Here is a 24,787-nt window from a genome sequence, read left to right on the forward strand (position 1 = left end):
CAAGTGATAAAATTATGAAGCAAAAGCAGAGATGGGTTTTTTTGAGGACTATGAATAAATTTTAGTGTGTAACAAAATGAGCCTCATTTGCAATGTCACATTAATCCTACAGATATTAAATGCATTGTGCATTATCTTGCATATTATGTTAGGAGATCTATGTCTATCTGGGACAAGACGTTATCAGAAATGGAACATACTAGAGCAGTGATGGAGAACCTTTTCGAGACCGAGTGCCCAAGTTGCAACCCCAAACCCACTTATTTATCACAAAGTGCCAACACGCCAATTTAACCTGAATACTGAGGTTTTAGTTTAGAAAAAACGTTTGGCTGCGAAGCACGCATTACTTAGGAGTAAGCTTAGTGAAGCAACTGTGCAACGCTTCAAATGGGTGAATCACAATCCTAGGAGGGTATACGCAGAAGCAAGCCCCATTGCCAGCAACTGAGCTTACTCCAAGGTAAAGGATCATGCCCAGGCCAGCCTAGATGTGTGTGTGTGTGTGGGGGGGATTTTCCACCCCCTCCCACATGATGAACTCTGTGGGCGAGTGCCATAGGTTCGCCACCACTGTACTAGAGCAACTTGATTGTATTGCCTGAACTTTAAGAGAAGTCCACACTTCTGCTTTCACTTTAACAACATGAAAGCACTAAACATCTTTAACCTTCATGGATGAGGAACAGGCATGGCAATCGATGGGCTACAACTCCTGAAATCCAAGAAAATCTTTAGAATGCTTTTCCAAGTTCTGGCAAAAATGAAAATCCTGAGATATTGCACAATTTTATAATAGAGTGTATTATGCCAGGATTCTTCAATGTTTTTCAGTTTATGGGCACATTTGAAATCATGACACAGTGAGACAGGTGCAGCTGCCACAGGAGGTGAAACCAGTCACAGAACTGCTGCTGCAGCTTACCTTCAGTCACACAGTGAAGATTCTTGTGCTGTGATGGCACCTGCTGTCAAAGCAATGTTTTTAAAAATTGGCATAGCCAATTAGAAGCATTGTGTGTAATAGTATGTAACAGACTTCACTCTGCGATACACCTCTGAAGATGCCAGCCACAGATGCAAGCAAAATGTTAGGAACAAGATCCACCAGACCATGGCCACACAGCCCGGAAAACCCACCAGAACCAGTTGAATCCAGCCGAGAAAGCCTTTGACTGTAAATTAGAAGCATTGTTGGGCAAAAGCAACATCTTGGTACTGCCCACTTTCTAAAAACAGGTGGTGGGCTCCTAGAAAGGTATTATTGGGCACCTTGCTGCCCACAGGTATGATGGTAGAGATCCCTGGTATTATGTTGTAAAACACAATGAACAAAACAGCCTTAGCTTTGATGCAATGAATATTTCATTGGCTTGTCTTTGCTAAACCCTTTCTATAGTACCTGATTATCCATTAGTATTCATTTACTCTCTTCCCTTCTACTCAAGGAGCTTCTTTTTAAGCAGGTTCCTAAAATGCTTTCAGAAGATTCTTTAGAAAAATCACTTCCTAGAGATTTCTGCGGAATCGCAGTTGAAGAAGTTGAACAAAAAGGTAGTGAAAGGCAGTGATCTGCTGCCACTAACATATTATTTCTACTGCACCACTGATACAGACATCTTTTGGAAAACAGACATCAAATAACTCAACAAACAAATGAATACTTAAGTTATTTCAAATTAAGGTCATGATGGAAGTGAATTATTACAACAATAATATCTGACATCCAGATTCAAACAAATGGGGGATGGGAGGAGATAAAGGGAAGACTGATTCTACAGATTTTTTACATGACAGGGACGGGAAAGTCTCTGATCAGCAGAGTCACACGAGATCTTGAACTAAAGCAAATTAAACTGTTAGGTTTGTTTTCCAAAGGCTTCACAAATTGGTGCCTCAGTGGCTATGGGGCTGTGTTTCTGTAAGTAGCAGTTTCAGTTGGTTCAAGCTGTTCTGTTATGTGGTTGTGCTTACTATGCAGAGGCAAACGTTTTGATGCACTGGTCCCAGATCAAAGGGTGCTACAAACTCCCATGGAAAGGTGCCAGCATGGTGCAGCAGTTAGCTGTTGGACTGCAATCTGGAAGATCTTGGTGCAAGACCCTAGGCTTGCTAGGACCCTGGGCTACTCATTATCTTAGCCCAGTGATGGTGAAACTTTTCGAGACCGAGTGCCCAAATTGCAACCCCAAACCCACTAATTTATCGCAAAGTGCCAACACGGCAATTTAACCTGAATACTGAGGTTTTAGTTTTTAAAAAACGGTTGGCTCCGAGGCATGCGTTACTCAGGAGTAAGCTTGGTGGTAGTCGGTGGCTTTGCTTTGAAGCAACCGTGCAACTCTTCCAATGGGTGAATCACGACCCTAGGAGGGTTGACTCAGAAGCAAGTCCCACTGCTGGCAACTGAGCTTACTCCCAGGTAAAGGATCACGCTTCAGTTCTTCCCATGAAAATCAGTGGGGTTTGGCAGCGCTTAACAGGGTTACCTACACTGCTTCCCCAAAACTAGGTCTTAGGTTTAATGCTAATAATCGAGCCCAGTGGCCCAGGCCAGCCTAGATGGGGGGGGGGCACTCTGTTTGCGAGTGCCTACAGAGAGGGCTCTGAGTGCCACCTCTGGCACCCGTGCCATAGGTTCGCCACCACTGTCTTAGCCCATCCTACCACAAAATGGGTGGGGGGTTATAGAGAGCAAGTTTGGAGAGTCAGGTTCAAATCCCCACTTGTGCCATGGAAGCTTCCTGGGTTACACTCTCTCAGCCTAACTTACCTCATAGTGTTACTGTAAGGATAAAATGGAGGAGAGAATGATGTTTGTTGGGGAGAAAGTTACAATGTTTGACCTTTTGAGATGCCTGGAGGAAGGATAAGATCAAATATACTAGATCAGGGGTCAGCAACCTTTACCACCCAAAGAGCCATTTGGACCCATTTTCCATGGCCCCGAAGATCTACCGAGCCGGAGAGGCGGCTCTACACAGAGCTGCCTCTGGTTCGGCCCCTCCACTCACCTTTCCTTCCAGCGCTGCTCTGGAGGGCTGAAGGGGCTTGCCCATACTACCCTCCGACCTCCAGGCCATGCAGAGCAGCAGTATAACGCAGAAAGAGCCGCATGCGGCTCCGGAGCAACAGGTTGCAGACCCCTGTACTAGATGGAAGAAGGATAAAACCACAGGAGTCAGGCAGTGCTGCAGGCTGGGGAGAAACAAATGTTTTGCTTATATCACCTAGATAGCACATGGTAAACTAATCATATTTGGTAGAAAGTGTTCATCACCTTTTTACCTTTTGGGTTTAGACTGCAAATATAACGTTTCTGGGACTGACTTCCTCTTTATTACAATCACCTTGGTACTCATTAGTTAATTGGAGCCAGGCTGCCATCCCAAACAACTCATTATTTCAGGTAATTAGTGGCTACATTTGGGAAAAGGTGTTCCATCCCTTGACCAACATATTTTGTAACTTGAGACAGCTCATTTTAATGAGGTGGCTGAGACATGGTCATAGCTCCTACAAGTGGACTGTTGATGGGGTAACACAGTTTCCAAGCTTGCATTCATCTACCTAGAAGCACTGCATTTCCAATAATCATATGTTCAGAATTAAATCAAAGCAAAAAAAGAAGATACAAATGCTGCAGCAGACTGTATTACAAGTGCAAGGTACAATAGCAATTTAACTGTACATCAGAAAGCCATGTGCCAAGCAATTAGTTAATGATAGCCCCAAGTGTGTACCAAAGTTTTCATTTGGAAGTTCCATCCATCTGAAGAAATAATTTCCCTTAAGAATAGACAAGGTAAAGGAGGAAAACTCTTACCACACCATATGCAACAGTGTCTGAGTACATTCTCATTTCTGGATAGACGCTCACAAGGTACCATCGAAAGGTCTTGCACTGCAGCTTCTTCCTCAAGGCCTTCCTCTCAGAAATATCACCAATGTCAATTCCAGAATCCTGTACACATGGAATTAAAAAAAAAACTTGTGAAGGATATAAAAGTCATTCCCCCCTATTCTGTGGCTGCTTAGTTTATAATACACTTAGGGTATAAGCTGAAGGAGGTCCACCAATAATTAAGTCGCATGTAATTCAGTGGAGCTTACTCCCACAAAAGTATACCTAGGACTGCAACCTTAACTATAATATGAAAATACTAGCAGGGCCCAGCCACGCGTTGCTGTGGCTTAATGTGGTGAAATGGGAAAGGAACAGTAGCAGCAAGTCAATTGCAGAGGCCAGCAGTATGTGCTCATGCAAACACGCAGCCTGATACTGTGAAAGGTCATTGATGTGTGTGCCCGCATTCCTGGGGGGGGGGGGATGGAAAGGCACCCCTCCCACACATCTAGGCTGGCTGGTCATGATCCTTTACCTGGGAATAAGTTTGGTTGGTGGCAATGGGTGTTGCTTCTGAGGAAACCCTCTGAGGGGCGCGACACAGCCATTCAAAGTATGTCACGGTTGCTGTACCGAGCTTACTCCTGAGTAATGCGTGCCTGGTTTTCTTAACTTAACTGCAGTATTCAGAGAATCTAGGGTGCCTGGCCCCTCCCTCCCGTCCCTTGCATGTCGCCCCTCACTCTCTTCCCTCTATCACTTCTCTTCCCTTGCATGCTACCCCTCTCCCTCTTTCCCTTCCCTTTTCCTCCGCTAGGGTGGGTGGGTCATATCAAGATGCTGGGTGCCTGGCCCCTGCCTCTCCTCCCTTGCACGCCACCCCTCACTGTCTCCCCTCTCTCACTTCTCTTCCCTTGCATGCCTCCCCCCCATCCCATTCCTCTCTCTCCCTCTCTTCCCTTGAATGCCACCTCTCCCTCCCTCTCCCTCATGTGTATGTGTGTGTATGTGTTTCACTTCCACTCGAGTTACTGCCTATGTACTATTTTCACTGCTCATATCTGGCCATCTGAGTGAATATTCTAAACGTGACAGTTACACACAGGTAGCTGCATGTCCTTCACCATGGAGCGCCAGGAAAAAGGCCAGGTGTGAAATTTCAGGTATGTAAACATCTAAAAACACTCTCACCTGGCTGACTATAGTGGCTGGGAATTTTCAGAGGAATTGGCCCAGCAGTTACTGAGTTATACTATCATCAACAAAAACACTGTTAGCTTTTTATATATGTAGATACATCTAAGCATAATCAAGCCAATTTAATTTGACATTTTTCTGAGATCTATAGACATTTCATTAAAAGTCTGAGGCATTTCTGAGCATTTAAAGATAAATTACAATTCCCACTATTTTGTGCCTCATCCAGAGCCCTTCGTAATCAATGAAAAGCTTCACAATGACTTCAGAGGATTTTGAATCTGGCTCTTAACTGTTTCTACAATAAAGTTATTTAAAGCAGTTTTCAGATCCTCAAATAATTGGCACCAAATAGCAAGTTACCCTGGAAACTGCTGTTCTGTTGGGGGAAAAAATAGCCTATTTTATAGATTCTAGTTGCTGGCAAATTCTGAAGTTTAGCCTTTTTATTGCATTATAAAGATGAGAAATCCCATGCACCCTTTTCAGTTGTTGGCCAACCCCGATAACAAACATTTCAGTAATTATTCTTATTGGGAGTGTGGGGAAATGGCTCCTCTCCTACCCTTTCATTTTATTTGTCTTTTTTCCTCCACTTCTCCAATCAGGTATCATAGATTTGGAGGACTCAGAAATTCCAGAGAAACATCAGGAAGAGCTACCTGACCAAGGGGAAAAGATATCTTGACCCAGGTCAAAAGAGGGTGGGGCCAAGGATCTGATAAAACTCTGGGAAGAGAGGGGTAAGGGCTCTTCTCTTTCTCTTGGGTCACTGAAGAGAGCAGACACCTTGCTGGGGCTGTGAAGGGAGCAGCCATTTTTGAACCATGTGCTCATCCTGGGAGCTCTCTCAGCCTGCCAGGTAATGAGAACTTTTTGAGAATTGCAACTTTCTAAGCTTTAAGGACCTACCCTATTTTCAACAACTGCTAGGAAGAGGAAGAGGGCCAGAGGATTTGTGTTTATATCTCCTTTGTTTTGAAACCTTTGATCAATCTGGTGCAGAGCTAAAAATATACTTGTAGCCATTTTGTTTTCAATAAATACTTTTAAACCTTAGATGTGGAGAACAGTTTTCTGTACCACAAATGCCCCACCGTCTTGGATGTGGTATCTAAATAGGAGGGGGGAGGAAGGCTGGCAGCTGGCGAGCAGCTTTTCCTCCAGGACCTCCAATCTGCGGAACCCAGCAGAGGGGAACCAAGGGAGACTGAGGCTAGGCCTCATGATTGGAAAGGAAGTTGGGAAACCCTGATCTTCCCCAGCAGGCAGTTCCTCAAACAGCCAGGTGGTGGCAACGGTTTATCCAGAGAGAAAGCTAGCCCTTCCAGGAAAAGTTGGCAACCCCTGGGAGAGACATGGGAGTGGAATAGGGCCTATCAAGCAAAACAAGCCCATTCCGCCACAAGGAGAATTTGCAAAATTTCCCTCTCTTCCCTTTTTATTACATTTTATAGGGTTCAATCTTGGATGATGTAACACTGTTTTGATAAGTTCTAGATGTACAAATTTCATAAACAGCCCATAAGTGGAGATCAATAATTTATCTCATTATAGCTGCACAATGGAGATTTCTAAAGTGTTATCTAAATGCAAATTCAGGGCTACTGTTTGACAGGAAGTAAAATTAGACATTTTTACTGAAGATTATGTATTTTGCTTACAACTCAAAATACTTGAGCAAAATGCATAATAAACTTTACATTAAAATATAAATGTACATTAAACAGAGGGCCTTGTTAAGGTAATAAATACTCAGAGACACCAGGAAAAACACTGGAATTTATTTTCTTTGGTGGTTTGTAGAAAATCACAGTTGCACAGCAATGCTTGGCACATTGTGAGCTTATCCACAAGAGGGTGGAGAAGAATGCTGTGACTCTCAGATCCATTCTCAAGCACGTAGCCATGGCTAGAATATCAGGAGCGTTATTACTGCAGCAGAGGCAGCTCCCTCAAATGGAAACTGGCTTTTGTGTCAACACTGTTGTGTGAACCCTTAAACATGTCTAGAAATGAAAAGGTGCTTCCCATTGGCCTATGTCAAAACAAGCTGTGTAGGATGTAAGTATGATTTAATAAATGCAATTATCTGAGCAGAAGGACAGAATTTTGACTCTTATGTAATTATCTTGAACAAAAATATCATATAACAAACCATTATTTCCCTGGCATTCAAGTAAATTTAGATCCTGCCTTTTTAGACCCTGCATTACTCATCTCTTTAAATTAAATTTAGTGTGAAACAGCTAAAATTTCAGCACATTATTAGCCTTTCCTGATCTTGTGGAGGAGGAGGAGGAAGAGGAGAAACAGATGAAGAAGACAAAGATAATAGTGATGCCACATTTGGGTCACATGTTATCTCCCAGACACTTTTGTAAATTATATTGGTGAAGCAAAGACTGTTTTTGCTTGCAAAGGGACTACTGTTACCATTTGATGAGAAGCCAGAATTTTTCAGTGCTAAATCCTTATGACATCTCAGGCTGCATGTTAAATTTAATCATGTTTATATAAATGGTATGTAAACATATTAATTTCTTCAAAATCCTTTCTGTTTATTGTTATCCATTCTACAGTCCCAAATGTAGCTTACAACGTTAATAAAAACAAGTAGCAAAAAAAGGACATCCATGGAAATAATTACACACTGAAATACAATAATCTAATCATTATGTCAGAATGTGGACTCTACATCTTCCTATTCTGACTCTTGGTTGGAGAAGTCAGTGATACATTCAGAGAGGAATGTACAGTAGCTCAGGGGTGTGGAAACATTAATCTGGCCCTTTTCTTGACTGTTAGTGCATTCATAATTTGATGTTAGGCAATACTTTTTCAATTTATATAGTGCACATTTACTGATTATACTTCTAGAAAAGGGGACAGATGCTGGAGGAATAAAACCTTGATGAGCTATCTAGTTCAGCACTTTGTTTCAAGCAATGACCACTGAAACATTTCTAAAAGCTACTGAATAGGCATGATAGCAAAGGCCATTGCCTGGGAGAGGCCATGTCGGTAAATGCATAAAAGTGTATGCCTGGGTCCTCTGGAAATAAATGCCAGAGTAGATGGACCTTGGTCTGACCCAAGAAGGCAATTATTATATCAACGCATTGCCGTAGGTTTTCACAGCCGGAATCACTGGAGTGTTGTGTGGTTTCCAGGCTGTATGACCATGTTCCAGTAGCATTTTCTTCTGACGTTTTGCCTGCATCTGTGGCTGGCATCTTCAGAGGATCCTGAAGACATTGGCCAGGAGCATGAGATGTGATGTGATGGTGATTTTGGGGTGACAGTGCAAAAATCATGAGGATCCATGTTTTTAAGCAGGTTTTTGTGTCACTGCAGTGCTACAGAGTGTGGGATGTGTGATTGTTGTGTTCAGACATGTGGATGCTGGGGAGATAGGAAGCAGGGGCTGTGGGAGGGGAAGCTGGGGGGTAGCAAGCAAGGGCAGTGGAAAAGGAAAGTGTGGAGGTGGCAAGCAGGTGCAGTGGAAGCTGGAGGATTAGGAAGCAGAGGCAGTGGGAGGCAAGCTGGGGGTAGCAAGCAGGGGCAGTGGGAGAAGAAGGTGTGGGGGTTGCAAGTGGGGCAGTGGGAGAGAAAGGTGGGGATGCATGTAGGAGCAGTGGGAGAGGAAGGTGGCGGGGTGGCAATACGGGGAAGGGGAGGGGAAAGCAGTATTGAAAGCAGCATTCTTGGTTACCTAAATTTGGCATGGATTGGGGGAGATTTAAAGGGAGAATTCCCTTTAAATCTCCCCCCACAATCCATGCTGAATTTAGCCAAACAAAATAACGCTGCTTTCAACATTGTTTAAAAGGAACCCATGAGGCTCCCAACCCCCTCGAATCCATTTGAATGCCTGAATCGCAATTCGGATTCAGCTCAATTCAGTCCACTTGACTTTGGCCCACATTGGAGCCGAAACGCCTGAATCGGGCCCGATTCAACTGTTTTGTCGATTCGGCCCTGCCACTCAGAAATTAAGTTGCCATTAGAATCACACCAATTCTATTGAGGTCCCTAAGTCATTCAGTGAGGCCACTAGGAAATCAAGTTTTTCTCAGAAACAAAATTATGTACACGTTCTAAAAAGCAGTCATCATAGGCCATTTCCCCACTTTTAAAAATGACGTCAGTTTCATCTGGTGTGGACCTTTTCAGCGCAGGGATTGTGTTCCCTGGCTTCCCCACTGCCCTGAGCTCTGCGCAGGGTCATCAAAAGGCATCATTTTCAGCAGCGCCAGAAATGACGCGCGCTGAGGGGGCGCGAGAGTGGCAGAGTCAGGGCGGCTGCGTTGTCGCCGCCCCTGTAGTGGGGAGTGCTGCTGGACCCTGCGCTACTTGGCAAGAGTGGCGCGCAGCAAACGGTGAGTGGGGAAAAGCCCATAGAACAATGCAGATTCCTATGTTCTTAATAGCAATGCAAGTTCACTTATAGGACATATGGTAGAACTTTGGCTCAGGTTAAACTAGACCACTTTAAATACTAAAATGGGCAATTTAAAATGGGCCATGAGTGTTCCAGTCCTATAGAACAGAGCACTGAAGTTCTCTTGCCCTCCTTATGCCTTTTCTGGCCAAAATAGCTGTTTCAAAAGACAGGGAGTGGGGGTGGAGTTGGGGACAAGAGCACTTCATCCTGCCCTACTATGAGCATTATCAGGATAGGGCATTCACAGCATTTTTAAATAATTCATTTTAGGTTTTAAAATGATGCCAGCATCCCTATATTAGTCACAAGGATGCCAACACTTATAGTTTGGCTCTCAGTGGCAGGGCAGTATTTACCGTCTTTAAGTCTCCAGTTGAAGGATCTCATTGAGAAAGGTCTGGAGAGCTGCTGCCAATCCCAGTGGACTGAGACATAATAGAGTGAGATCAGTCAGTGGTCTGGCTTGGAATAAGATTGTTTCATATGTTCATATAATCATGAAATATCAGAAAAATGTTTGTTGGTCTTTTATCTCTACATGAATCTGTGAGCCTTCTTTTTGAACATGCCTCTATTACTTGTCCCTTTTAAATTTTTTGTCATATTTACTGCCTTTGTATCAAAGAAGTGTAGTAAATGAAAGGCAGCAAACAGTATCTGTCCCGATAGCCACTGGCTACCCCCTTCTCTTATGTCCTGATGAATGTCATAATCACTGAACACATATCAAGCCACAAACTGGCTCATTCAACGCACATTTAAAGAAGTTAGAGTATGTGCACCTCACCCAAGAACATCACATGTGGCTATGTGCTCATGCACTCACATTTTCCTCCATCATTCCTTAAGTTTTCCTTAAGCCAGCTCTCACAACACCTTTGTAAGTGTATAGTAGTTTGGGACAGCCTGGGACAGTCTTATGTTGATGTAGAAATTAGCCAGATAGTACTGGAAGGTGGATTAATGAATAGATGGATGAATGAAATGGCTCAGGAATCAAGCAGAGGGCAAATGTGACTCTTGCAATCTGTTCAATTTATCTGTTTGATTCTCCCCATCTCGATCGGTGGCATCTTCGCCATAACTATACAAAACCACCATATGATACTATTTGAAGGTTGGATGAATTTGACTTGACCCTAAGACTTTATAGAGGAGTTTCATACCTCCTGTTCAAGCCACATTTAAATTGTGATTGGTTTGAGTGAGGCTACTGAGGCCAAGGTCTGAGCAAGACTGAACAGAACTGATAGCTGGAAAGTTCTGTACTCTCAGGATTGGCAATGAACAAAATCCTATTGCTCATTCTTATTGACAGAAGACTTCTGTAAAAAAAGCAAACAGACATCATGGATCTCCATCCATTTGTAAATATTAAAAAGTACAAAATTAGTAGTCACCTAGCAAACTATATTGGGTATTAGGCAGTCTCAACAGTTCCATCTTAAATAAAGTACTAGTATACCTGCTAACTTATTGGGAGTCCTACTGTATCTCAGCCTGGTTTTGACCTAGAGAACAACCAGATGTTTTGGTATCCCTGGGGATGCCACCATTTTAGGTGGGATATTTAAAAATGCTGTGAGGGCCCAGTTCTGACTGGGCCCGCAGCACAACAGGACTAGATGCCCTTGTTCTCTTTCTGCATATCCTTTTTCAAGTGCTACACAACCCCTGGGAAGCCATAACATCTAGTTTTGCCCTCTGTCTGAAAAAAACAGGATGGCTTTGCCAAACTACAACACAGTTGCTAGCCTGAAAAAAATGTGAAACTTAACTCTTTCTTTTCATAACAAGTTTACTTCTATAACAAGAACTTTATCAATACACTTAAGTAGGACTTTGATACAAGTGCTCAATTTGATCATTGAATGTAATTGATTAAGTGTGGATAATGTATATGTGGGCTCATTATTTTCTCTGAGCAAGGTGCCTGTCCTCTCAAGTTTTCACATATAAAGGCAGAGAGGGGTTTCCCTAGTTTTTTACTGAAACAACACACAAACAAGGAACTCTGGATTTGTGGCCGTATCTCTGATAATTCACAACCTACCTCTTGGGGAATATTCCATGCCATGTAAACATGGCTTTTAAACTCATCCATCCAGACTTCAGCTACTCTTAGTGCATTTCTTCGGACATGAGCCGTGAGATCTTCTGTATACGGCTTATGGGCTCGCTCGATATGGGCAATCCTAGAGCAAGGTAGAACTTCAACACTACCTCCACACTGCCATACCTAGAAACAAATAAATTGGCCACTTTAGGTGTTTCAACATAGCCAACATTTTCATTTTATCAGCTTCCAAAGGGTACAGGTTTATAATGGGCTGCTGTTCTTTATCTACAAACAATCTGTTCTGAGTACCTTGCTAATCAACCATCAGTGGAATCACATGAAAAAAAATACAAACACAATGTTTCCACTTTACTAAAAACATCCTAAAGGTAATAAGGGCAAATAACATATATGTTACTTTGTCTCTCATTAGGAAAGTATGCTCCTTGAACATTATGGCTATCACAAACTTCGACTGAGACTACAGTTCTGAATTTATAATTTTCAATTCATGTGCTGCAATATAGAGGCATACTTATTTTGACTTATCTACATTTCTGGAAATTCCATTTCCTTGGAAACTTGCTAAAATCCAAGCGTAATGGCTCCTCACATGTAGTATTAACAGCATCTTTAAATTTCTTGCATTATTTGTATAAATGCTTGAATGTTATAAATGCAGGCTAGGGAGGAGGAAAAGTTATTTTTTAAATAAAAATGAGTACACGGCTTTTATACTTCTGGTATAAGAAATAAAAAGGGCTTTTAGTGTCATGTACGAAATATTCTAAATACTTTTCAAAGCTTTTACTTTTGGCTCATGTAGTACTTTAATGTAAGCAGAGACATAGGTATAGATTTTTTATTGCGGGTTTGGGGTGTGGCCACACCCCCACCTGCCCATGGGGCGTGGCCATGCCTCCCCAAGTCCCATCCCCAGCCTCAATGCTTATAAAAGCAGCTCTCCTGAGGCCAGGGATGGCAGACTCCCCTGCCCCGCCCTCCCCCACCCACCAACTGGGCTGGCAGCCAGCAGCCCCTTCTGCCCTCCCCTCTGGGCAGAGGCACAGCTAGGGAAAATGGAGCCCAGAGCAAAATCTGAGTTTTGCGCCCCCCCCCCCCGGGCAGCCACTGTGGTGCTGGAATCCACCCCAAACAGCATCACTTTCAATGGTGTTTAAACTAGAGAGCCCAAATTCTCCTTTTAAATCCACTTTAAAGGGAGAATCTGGGGTCCCCAGTGAAAACAACATTGAAAGTGCTGCTTTTTTGGGGTGGATTATCCCTCACTCTGAAACAGTATCACTTTCAATGTTTAAACGGGGGACCTCAGATTCTCCCTTTAAATCCATGCCAAAGAGGGGGGATTTAAAAGGAGAACTGGGGAAATTTGGGGTGGGCCTGCTATCAGGGGTGCAATTGTTAAGCTAGCAGCACGAAACTTTCAGAGTATCTTTAGGAGACTCTCCTAATGATACCACCCAGGTTTGGTGAAGTTTGGTTCAGGGGGTCCAAAGTTATGGACCCTCAAAAGTGTAGCCCCATCTCCTATTAGCTCCCATTGGAAACAATGGGGGATGGGGTACCCCCTTTGGGAGTCCATAGCTTTGGACCCCTTGGATTAAACTTCACAAAACATGGTTGGTATCAGTATGAGACTCTCATGATGATACCACCAAGGTTTGGTGAAGTTTGGTTCATGGGGGCCAAAGTTATGGACCCTCGAAGGTGTAGTCCCATCTCCTATTAGCTCCCATTGGAAACAATGGGGAATGGGGGCACCCCTTTTGGGAGTTCATAATTTTGGACCCCCTGAACTAAACATCACCAAACCTGGGTAGAATCATCAGGAGCATCTCCCAAAAGATCCCTGAAATTTTGGTGCTGCTAGCTTAAAAGCTGCACCCCCTGCACACTGAAAACTGAAAAAACACTAACAATTACAAAAAACCCACAAACAGGAGGCGGAGCTTCGGACATGCAATAGGGGGGTTTTGAACCCGAGAACCCCCCCTTACCTACATCCTTGAATGTAAGCTTGTATGGTGGTGGTGATGAAACATTTGGAGTGGCCTTGATATGTTGGTAGGGTTGGTTCATAGCATTTGATTTGAGATGGTTTTAAAATGGCATATATTAAACTTCTGTTACTTAATCAGATAGGACAGATTAGATAATTTAAAAATGGTAAAAGAAATCTTCAAGGTGTTGGTATTGACCTTTAAGGCCTTACGCGGCCTGGGGCCCTCGTATCTTCGAGACCGCATCACCCCATATGTCCCGACGCGGCCTCTTCGCTCAGCGGAGGCCAATTTACTGGTGGTCCCTGGCCCCTCGATGATGCGGCTGGCCTCCACACGGGCCAGGGCCTTTACGGCTCTGGCCCCGGCCTGGTGGAACGCTCTTCCACCAGCTGTCCGGGCCCTGCGGGACCTTGGTGAGTTCCGCAGGGCCTGTAAGACGGAGCTGTTCTGCCGGGCCTTTGGAGGGACCAGCCGCTGATGGTGCCCCCTCCCCTCCCTCCCTTCCCTGGTCTATCTTTGGGACTGTATCATCCGATGGGATCGGCCGCTCCTCTCTTGGGGAAAGGATTTAATGTCGGGTTATGGGGCACCATCTACACCCATATTTATACTTGGAGTTTTATTAAGAGTCTACATTTAGTTAGGCCTCGTTGCTTTTATAGATTTTATAGATTTTATTTAACTTATGATGGTTTTTACAACTGTACTACTGATTATTCTGTATTTACTGTATGTTGTGCACCGCCCGGAGCCCCTTGGGGACGGGGCGGTATAAAAGTTGAAAGTATGTATGTATGTATGTATAAATAAATAAATAAATAAATAAATAAATAAATAAATAAATAAATAAATAAATAAATAAATAAATAAATAAATAATTCTATGCTTTGGTAAAAAGAAAATAAGTTAATACAAAATTTGTCCATCAATCATAACGAATTATTTATAGTACACATCTCTGAATGTCTTATTTTTCTTTCCTTTTATTAATTAATTAATGTAAAACAGTAAAGGAATGGCAAACAAAACAAAAGGTCTATGCCCACTGGCAGAAGATAATCTCCCTAAGGGGGGAATTATACTGTTTTGGTGCCATGACCAAGAAGGCCCTTTCTTTGGTTGCCACCCATCTAGTATCAGATAAGGTATGAACTAGACCTCCTAGAGATGACTCTAATGTTCAGGTAGTTTCATATGGGAGTAAGCAGTCCTTAAGACATACTGGTGCTAAGCTGTATGTGCATAGGGTTTTAATAATCAATGCTAGCGCCTCAAATGAGTAACAAATAAAAAGTTTGTTTACTTCATTTATACCTTGCCTTTCACTTCACTGGGAACCCAAAGCAGTTACATCATTCTCCCCTCCTCTGTTTTATCCTCAGAATGACCATGTGAGATAAGTTTGGTTGAGAGTGTGTGACTAGCTCCAGGTCAAATGTGGGTCTCCCAGATTCTAGTCCCACATGAACAGTCAGATATGAAAGAGAAATCTGACTCATTATCCATAGTGGCTTTTTGCTAGCTCTGTTTTGCCAAGGGTGAATTGGCCATTAAGGCCACTGGGAAACATCTCAGTGAGCCAGTGGCATGAGGAATGCCACCTGCACCAAGACCACTCAGTCCAAGAGTGAGATAGCACTGAAAGAAAGCTGTCTGCCTAACCCTGATTAATGATATTAGTACCAGGGGAATTATAAGTCAAAATGAGCCTGGAAAATTGAGACTAAGAAACTCCAGAAGACTGATGTTCGTTTAACAGTTGGACAGGAGGTTTAAATTGAATTAATGTCTGGGGAAAGGATTCAGGTGATCTATCTATTCACTGATAAGACTCATGGCATGAGCCATTTACATGTTTTTGTGAGCTCAAGGATCCGGATCCAAGTTGATGAACCTCCAGAGAAGGCACTGTCTACTGCTATGCATAATTTATTTGAGAAAGAGAAACCATGTATCAGGCAAACACCTCTTAGCATCAAAGTCTATGAATCAAGATTGGTCTCTGGCTTAGTCTGGTCTGTCTATGATACTGACCCAACTGGTAATGCATTTTACAAAATGCCCCCCTGTCTTTCTATGGGCTTGAATGTAAACATTCCCCCACCCCTAACAGAGACAGCGAGACCTGACACTGTCCTATATTCTACTCCTGGGTTAAATGACACTGTGCCATAAGGTACAAAGAGGAGGGAGTCAGGAAAGAAATTTAGGGTCAACTTGAGACTAGTGACATTGAGGGGCAAAAGTAAAAGAAGCCAAATTTTGAGGTGGCAAAAATGGAGGTGGGGTAGGTTTTCCTTTCCTCAAGACCTCTAGCATAACACATCATTAACTAAAGGATTAATTTAACACAAAATACAAACAATATGCACAATAACCACAAATTTAAAGGAAGATGCACTAGCAGTCATTAACACTGTAAGCAATTAAAACAAATTTCAAACTATGAATGCGGTAAATAAATTCAAACTTGGAAGAAGAAAATCAATAAATCTAGGGAACTGATTACTTTATTCTGATTGAACCAAAATGTATATAGGTAGTTTCTGCACAGCAAAATTCTACCTGTGTATCACTGTTTTTTTTAAATCTGGATCTATTTTATCCTGAGGTGTCCTTCTGTGTGGCTGCCCGTTTTGCGGGCAGAGGTGTGGACTTTCCTGCTCAGTTTTCCCCCCACTCCCAATTAAATTAACCACTATAGACAACTTTTTGTGGGTAAAAGAAATTTGCCACAGCCAGAAGTTTATTGACAAGAAGCAAGAGAAAGCAATTGACGCAGCATGGTAGGGATGATCCTGGCTTCTGGGCAGCCCGAATGCTGTCCCCCAGAGACAACCGAGTTCTTCGAGCCTGCCTGCTGGAGGAACTGATTGCAACAGCAAGATTAGAGCGGGGCATTCCAGGTGGGTGTTGTGTCCCTGTCTGGTGCCCCTTCAAACCACTGCTAGGGGCTCAAGCCACTTAGCCCCCCACGGGGTGTTCCAACCATGGGCTCACTCCACCCCTCCCTCTTAAGGAGGTGCAAACAAAGGAGCTCCCCCTTCCCACCGAATCACTCCCCATATGCAACCCGCCTGGCTATGACAAAACATAAATCAAAACACAGCTGATGTACAAGGGAGGATAGGTGGGTCACAGTCTGACGTCCAGGAACAGAATGGGCCTGGGCCACATGGTTGGGCGTTAAATAGGCCCAGCCTGGCCCTTTCTGATGACGCACTCCCGCTGCGTCATTTGGGAGCCCCCATCCAATCAGGTACTGGCCCTCGCGCATGCGCAAAGCTGGGTCCTGTCGCTGTCATCCCTGCCCATACCAGGGCAGCCTCCACTCCTTGCTGGCCCCCACCCCTCCACAATGGCAGCCGCAGTTCAGGCACAGCTGCCTTTTTTGAAGGAATCCAGTGAAGACTGGAAGGAAATACTCCAGCTGCATGAGCCTGGGACTTCTGTATTTACTTCAGAAGCATATCTGAGCATTCCTGGTGTCCCAGGTTCTGATTGGTTGTTGTTTTTGAGTGGAAGCTGCAAGCATCTATGAGCATGCCTGGTGTCCTGCATTCAGATTGGCTTTTGTTTTTGAGTGGCAGCTTGAATGAATGTCAGGCAGGGAGATCAGGCAGCTGGATGGGAAAAATAATTTGGTTCTGCACCCATTTGGTTTTCGAACGGTAGCAGGCTGTAGCAGGTTCACCCTGTGGTTTTTTTTTAAAAAAAAGAACCTCCAGTTTGGTGGTTTTTGAATACTCTGGGATGAGGGAAATATAGCAGGGCAAACCCGCTTTAGGACCAGGAACTGTGCGGAATTCTTGGCTGCACAGGGATATTTTTCTTGCTCAACCCAGGATATTTTGACTGTGTGGAAATACCTATATATACATGGTTACAGAATAAAAGGCATGTAGCAGTTCATATGGCCCCACAATTCATGGAATTCCTCTCCCATAAACACCTCATGTACCAAAGGAAGCAGTGGGTTCATGGTGCTTCCTTCCCTGCATCTAAGGATTTTTGGTGCCCCCACCCCCAAATTTGAGGTTGCTATAGTGAAGGTCCATTGCCCCCCCCCCCCAGCAGTCCAATGAAACCAAAAGGTTGTGCAGAAAGGCATTCGTGGTGGCATGACGGAAACGACTTGAAGGGTTTCTTTCTTTTTTTAAAAGATGGCCAAAAACAAACAAAAAAGTGGCAGGACCAACACAGGAAATGGTGGGCAAGCAAAATGGTCACTGGCTACGCTGGGGACACCTCAGTGTGGGAGAATCCCACAGAAAAAAACACACTGCAAGGAAAAAAAGAGTGGCAGGGTTTGAAGAAGTGATCAGATTACTGTACCCGGCAGATTCACACTAACCTGACAAAAGTGCTTTGATCTTTTGACATGACGTGGCTAAGTCATAAAACAACAGACCTGTTGTCTTTAAGGGTTGTGAAGTTTGGGTAATTTTCCATAGAGGAAGTGACTTGCTAACAAATGGCAAGGATGTGATATAGTTGGAAACAAAGGAGTTTGAGAGGGAGATTTTGATCCAGGCTGGGAACAAGAGAGGAACTTTGGTCCCAGGGTTTGTTTGGAACAGTGCTGTAGCTGAGAGAAATCTATGTGTGAAAATGTTTTCTTATTTTCTTTCTTTCAATAAAATCTTTGAAAGACTCAGTGGTTTTTGAGTATCTGGAAAAAGAACTCAGGATTCCTAAGACAGGCGGGCACCCCTCACCCCCTGGTCTTCTGACATGGTGGCAGCGATTATGGGTCCCAGTACTCTGGTTTGAGCATGTTCCTGGTTTTGCCTACATGAAGGCTGATTTTTTTGTGGCAGTCAGTAATATCAGAGCATACTGACAAGAACCGATCTGCCGGGACATGGCAGGTAGAAAGGCAGGTTGGTGCATTCACTGAGATGGATTTCATTCTGCCTGAGACTTCTCTGAACTGCAAAGCTCAGGACTGGATGTCAGTGGTCGGTGGGTCTGATGGTGCATCAGATGCTGATGAGGTGGAATACTGGGACAGCTTGAATGACTTCACAAGAGGTGAGCCAGAATCCGGACGGGAGGAGGCAAGAGGCAAGGGCTCAAAGCATGGAACCTGAGGTCACCCCAGGCAGCCAGGATAGCTGGACGGAGCTCCTGAAAATCTTCATGCTAAATTAGCAAGCAACACTAAACTTCTTAACAACTAAACACCAGTGTAAGGAAGAAAACACATGGCAGAGGAAAAAGTTTCCCAGATTTGAAGTTGGCACAGACGTAAGTGTGTTTTTAAATCTCTCTGAGGCTACATGCCAGAATTATAAGGTCCCATACAGGGAGTATATAACGATGCTCTGGTCTCACATCTCCAGGGATCTTGCCAGGCTACTGAATGAGTTTACTTAGAGAGATGAGAGGGACTACAGGGTTTTCAGAGACATTGCACTGAAGCATTTTGGCAAGACAGAGCATCAGTTAAATCAGCAATTTCACCAAGCTAGACCACATGAGAGCATGCAAGATTTTGTTGCAAGATGTAAACAGATGGTTACAGACTGGTTTCGCATTGCTGGGGTCCATACAGTAGAGCAAGCTATTGATTTGATTGTGAAAGAGCAATTTTGCCAAAAGTTACCACAAGGCATTTGTGAACTGGCTCAAGCCAGGGGTCCATCGTCTGTGAAAGATATGGCAAATTCTGCTGATCAAATTTTGATTCTCAGAAAAAAAAAGGAAAGAAAAATGTTTAGCCACTTGGGGGGGGGGGGGGCAGGTTTCCAAACTCAGGCCAGACCCGAGAGCCAGAAAAGCATCTTAAAGGAACAGCGACTTCAACTCACAGAAAATACTTTTCCCTTAAGCTGCGTCTACACTGGACTGGTCTGTTTTTGCTGCAAAGCACAGGGGCATCTTAAGAGAAACTGTCCCAGATGAGAGCAGAAGCCTGCAGCCAGAATGAGGTTTTATTCAGGAGCCAGTGGTGAGCATCGTGCAGGAGAAGGGAAATCATCAGCCTGAATTATTTCGTGAGAGGGCAGCCTCAGATGATGCAGTTTGTGGGTGCAGTGAACCAGTGAAGACAGTGGCAGCAGCAGAAACACCTCAGGTCAGATCTCTGGCAGTGATCCACCAGCAAAGAATTGTCAGCGTGAAACACATTATACCCATGAAGCAGAAGCTTTAGGTGGAAAGTCTGCACAGAGAACCTGTGATAATTGGACAGACACTTCAACTGGATGGTACTTTGGACTCTGGGGCAGACATTTCATCAATCAGGGTTGACTTACTGCCCAAAATGCCTCACAAGCAGTATGGACAGGTAAAAATCTTGCCATATGAAGCAAATGAAAGACTGATTGACTTGGTTGAGTTAAATGTAAAGTACAAAGATTTTGATGGCCCTATGCTTGTGTTAACGCATGTGAAATGTGATTATGATTTTATTGTGGGGGATGATTTGATGTTTAGGTGAGCAGATATGGGTTTCCATGAAGTCTATGGCCAAGAACCAACAGCTTAAGGATGTTCTTAAAGTGGGCAAAGAGGAGGTAGAATTGTCTGAGGGAGGCTAAAGGGTTAACTCCTCTGGCTGCCTGCGATGTACAGCAACAGTCAGAAGGGATTAGCGAGGAGCCACTCTAAGCAGGTGATTGTGGGTTGCCAGCAGACCCCTCAGAGGAAACAAGAGCCAATGCTCTGAATAACCAGCCTTTGCATATTTCTGATGAGTTTAAATGACAACAAAGAAACTGTCCTACCTTGACTGATTGTAGGGACAAGGTGACAACCAGCCCTGCAGAGCTGACCAGTAGTAACTCTGTGAGATTTTTATGGGAAGGGGATTTGCTGTACAGAAAATTTCTGCGAAAAGGATCTGTAGGTATGAATGAGGTAACAGTTGGTGGTTCAACAGAAATTCAGGCAGGAAGTTCTGAAAACAACACATGAAATCCCACTTTCAGGTCATTTTGGGAATGAAGAGAATTTTGACCAAAATGCAGAGAAATTTCTATTGGCCAGAATTTCATAAGAATACACAAGAGTTCTGTAAATCCTGTGATGTGTGTGAATGGGTGGGTTTCCCACCACAAAGATGCCTTTGCATCCATTTCCCATGATAACGCAGCCCTTTGAGAGAATTTCAATAGATGTTATGGGGCCTTTACCAACTACTGGTACAGGGAAACAATATGTTCTGCTTCTGATTGACCATACTCCTAGATATCCCATAACATATGCTTTAAGAAATGTTACTGCCCAAAATGTGGTAAAGTGTATCATTGAATTTTCTTCCATTTATGGACTACCAGGAACAATAATTTCGGATAGTTATTTCAGCTAATAATTTCACATCTAAGCTCATGGAAAAGTTATATGAATTAGCTGAGATTCAGCACACCCCAGTCATAGCCCATCACCAAAGTGCTAATGGATTAGCGGAGAGAATGGTGCAGACTCTGTCTCAATTGCTGTGAGCTTATACATTAACACAGCCTAAGAATTGGGACACTGCACTGCCTTATTCAGTGTTCGCCTTATGAGATGAGCAACAAGAGAGCTTGGGGTACAGCCCAAATGAACTGATCTTTGGGAGGAATGTCTGGGGTCCTCTGAATTTGCTCAGAGCTGACTAACTTTGGTTGCAATGAGGCTGTATATTTGGGTCATTGTGTGGGAGCAGGCAAGCTTAGAGGCTGAGATAGCCAGCATTAAGGAGTGGCCTGTGCTTACCACAAAGAAGGCTGTTATGAGTTTCTTAGGACTTGTTGGGTATTATCGTTGCTTCATAGCTCATTTCAGTCAGATCGCCACTCCATTATCTAATTTATGCAAAAAGAATACTCCTATCAACGTTGTGTGGACACCACAGCGTCAAGATGCATTTGATCAGTTGAAAAAGTATCTGATTAACACGCCTATATTGGCATCACCAGATTTTCAGAAACCTTTCATAGTTCAGACATATGCTTCAGAAAGAAGCATTGCTGGTGTTCTGATCCAAAGGTCTGAGGACCAGAAGTTACATCCCATTGTGTATTTTAGCAGAAAATTATTTACTCATGAAACCAGTTACTCAACAGTCGAGAAAGAGTGTTTAGCATTGGTCTGGTGTTTGAACAAATTTAAATGTTATCGGATGGGGATGAAATTCTATGTCCAGTCAGATAATAATTCTTTGGTATTCTTGAACAAGATGAAAGGAAAAAAATGTGAGAATTCTGAGGTGGGCTTTGAGCCTACAGGATTTCCCATTTGAAATCTCATGCATAAAAGGTACCCAGAATATAGTGGCTGAGGCGATCAGTAAAAAATAGATGAGTACTTTTGCAAAGTGCTCAAGGGTAGTACATTGCTTGTTAGACTATTACATGTATTTTGTGTTAACCTGACTTTATTTTGTACTATGTTGTTGTACTAACAGTGTTATGCATGTATTGAGTAAGTAGTTAGCAGCAGTTTGTATTAGTTAGAGATGGCTGATATTGTTTTAACATATGTTATCCTTTTTATGTAAGGTTTTGACTAGACATTGCAGCACAGGGTGGCTGGACTCCTGACTTTTCCTCAGTTTGAGTCCCTCCTCGCCCCCTCTTCCGCGTGGTGCTAGGCCTGCTCTAGTTCTCCCTTGCCTGGGATGCCACATGGCATCAGTCCACCTGTCTCTGCCTTCTTAATTTCTCTCCTTGCTCTACTTTGTGCTCACTTCTCTCTCTTTCTCTCTCTGATTCTTCCTTCCTCCCTCCTTTCCATTCTCTCTCTCCACCCCCACCCTCTTCCTGCTTTCTCCCTTTATATTCAACCCCAACACCTTTCTGCTCACAGACCCAATCAGTTCTGCAGCTGCGGGCCATCTCCCAGGCCCTCCCTGGGCCTGCCCCGCTGGTCTTAAGCCTGGCTCTGCCTGATTGGGTGGGGCCAAGGGGAGGCCTTCCTTTCTGGCCTAGGTTGGAGCCTTGGCAGCCCGAGTGGCTGCTGCAGCCGTCCACTGAACCAATCCACCCTTCCCAGGGGCCGATGGGGATGGGATTTGCTTCTTCCTTGTTGAGGCTGCTGGCTGCACCCTGCCCTCCACCCATCGCCCAGCATACCTCCCAGGGCCTTCTTGGGTCGTTGCCCCCCTGCGGTGAGTTGGGAAGGCCGTTGGGATGTTCTGGGCTGTGGTTTGGGGTGGAGGTTCTTGGGTCCAGCTGCCTTGGCTGTCTGAAGCCGGGGTTGACTCCCAGGCTGGCCCCCAGTCCCTTCCTGGCCGTGGACATATACATATACTACAAACATTGCAAAAGTATCACAAGGTATCTGAAAAACAGACCCTAACACACATAAAAATCTGGTGCAGTACAAAACACCCACTAAGCTAACTGGAACCCAGATGTGCACTGGTCTCGAACAAGCTTCAAGGCTAGTAGAACATAAATTCCATATGTCTGTGCTTCTCAAATGAATAAAACATTGTTAGAAAGTGTGGGGACAGGCCAGAATGTGTATAAATTTGTTTAATCAAGAATTATGGGAAGTCATAGAACCAAGGATTTGCAATGAATCAAAATGGGAGCTTCTGTGTAAGTGACCAGCAAGCCTGCATTTTTGCAATAGGTCAAAAAGGCATGTTACCAGCAGCTTGCTAGTGACTATGCAAACAAGCAAGATAACATCTTTGACATCTTGGCACTGAGGGCCTACGTGACAGCAGACAGATGAATTTTATTATTGGGTTTTTGGGTTAGAACTAGCTAAATGAATGTGATTAGTTAAATTACAAAGTGTTTTTCTATATAGTTAAATGAACACATAAATGATAAGTGATTCACATGTATTTGTATTTTACTATAATTCTATTGTCTTAGAATCATTGTATAACTCTTGTAAACCATGTTTTAACATTTCAAACTGGGGAATTGTTAGAAACATTTCATGTTGGGAGAGAAGGAAAGTTTTATGATCCTAAAGCATGAGCTAAGGAATGCTGCATAGCCTGGGGACATAGCTCGCTCTCTGAGAGAAACCTAGCAAAACGGGTTTTTCTTGGAGGAACAAGCTAGCTTTTATGGCAGTTCTTTGTAGAGGCCATAAACTAACAGCATGTAGCATTTGAAGGGGCTGTCTTCATGTGACCAGTTCTGACCAATTAGATTTTTAAGGTATATGAATCATAATACGTGGAACAAAAGGGGAGGACTGTGTGACGTCTTTGCATCTACAAAAACTCAGGTTTTCCTATACTGGGCGTGCCTCTTTAGAGAGCCACCCAGGAGAGGGCAATCTCCTGTAACATTCTAAACATTGTATTGGGGCGTGCCTCTCCTTCGGAAGAGGTCACCTTCTGTAACTTATCTGTATTCTGTAACGTTCTAAAATCCGTGTCTATCACTCGAAGGCATCAAGGGCGTGTCTCTTCCTCAGGAGAGTTCACATTCTGTAAACTGTTCTATATTCTGCTAAGTAAAACTGTTTGTTTGTTTTCTAATGTCAGATGTCTTTTGCTTTATTTCAAACTTTAAGTTTTTCTTAAAACTAACTCAGCTGTGTAGGACCAGAGAGCGGCCCTGGCCCCACAAAAGGCAATGATTTGAAATCGTCAGGGACTGCAGTCTGCTCTGAAAACTCTAATTGCTGCAGAATGTCCTTCACACAACCACAGGAAAACCACACTGTAATGAAAATAATGTCAGGGTAACCTCTACATGAGTAATAAGCTATAGATTATCAACTTTCAGTCTATTTGTATTTACTTCCTGAAAGCCCCAGCTATAAACTAGATTCTGGCATCTATGGGATCAAAGGGGAAAGCACTGAGCTACAAGTTGCAGTAAATGCCATGGCATTTAGGTGATGATGACTCAGACCTCATAAACTGAATGAAATCAGTATAGCAGACTCCACTGGGTTTCATCCTTATAACTCCATAAGAAACAAAAGGTGTCTCTTTTCCCTCATGCTGTCCAGGAAAATCATGCAATTGGGTCTCCCATCTTTACTGTGAAGAGAAAATAGATTGGCTGAACATTGTGTTTGGGAAATGATCATGAAGCCCTCCAGGTTTGTCTATCCATTATTTATATAACGTATCAGGAAAACACTGTGTTCAGAGATCCATTTTATACATTTAGGCCATTTGGCTCAGACATGCATTTAGGCATTTGGCAGCTGCTGAGGCTAGAAGAATGTGGCATGGATTCAGGATGTTTACAAGGTCTTTCTTTGGGCTGTTGCCTAATTACATATAGCATATGCTGGGAGGC

General features: G+C 43.5%; 1 protein-coding gene across 1 annotated transcript in view; it reads right to left on the reverse strand.

The window, feature by feature from the left end:
• GALNT18 (polypeptide N-acetylgalactosaminyltransferase 18) overlaps positions 1-24,787 on the reverse strand; it is a 362,912-nt gene that overhangs the window by 41,709 nt on the left and 296,416 nt on the right. The window contains exons 7-8 of the mRNA XM_048484426.1: positions 11,545-11,730; positions 3,827-3,964 (exon numbers count right to left, since the gene is read on the reverse strand). Coding sequence (XP_048340383.1) covers positions 3,827-3,964; positions 11,545-11,730 — 324 coding nt within the window. The remainder of the gene's footprint in view (positions 1-3,826; positions 3,965-11,544; positions 11,731-24,787) is intronic.

This window comes from Sphaerodactylus townsendi, linkage group LG02, assembly GCF_021028975.2.
Source record: "Sphaerodactylus townsendi isolate TG3544 linkage group LG02, MPM_Stown_v2.3, whole genome shotgun sequence".
Taxonomy (NCBI): Eukaryota; Metazoa; Chordata; class Lepidosauria; order Squamata; family Sphaerodactylidae; genus Sphaerodactylus; species Sphaerodactylus townsendi.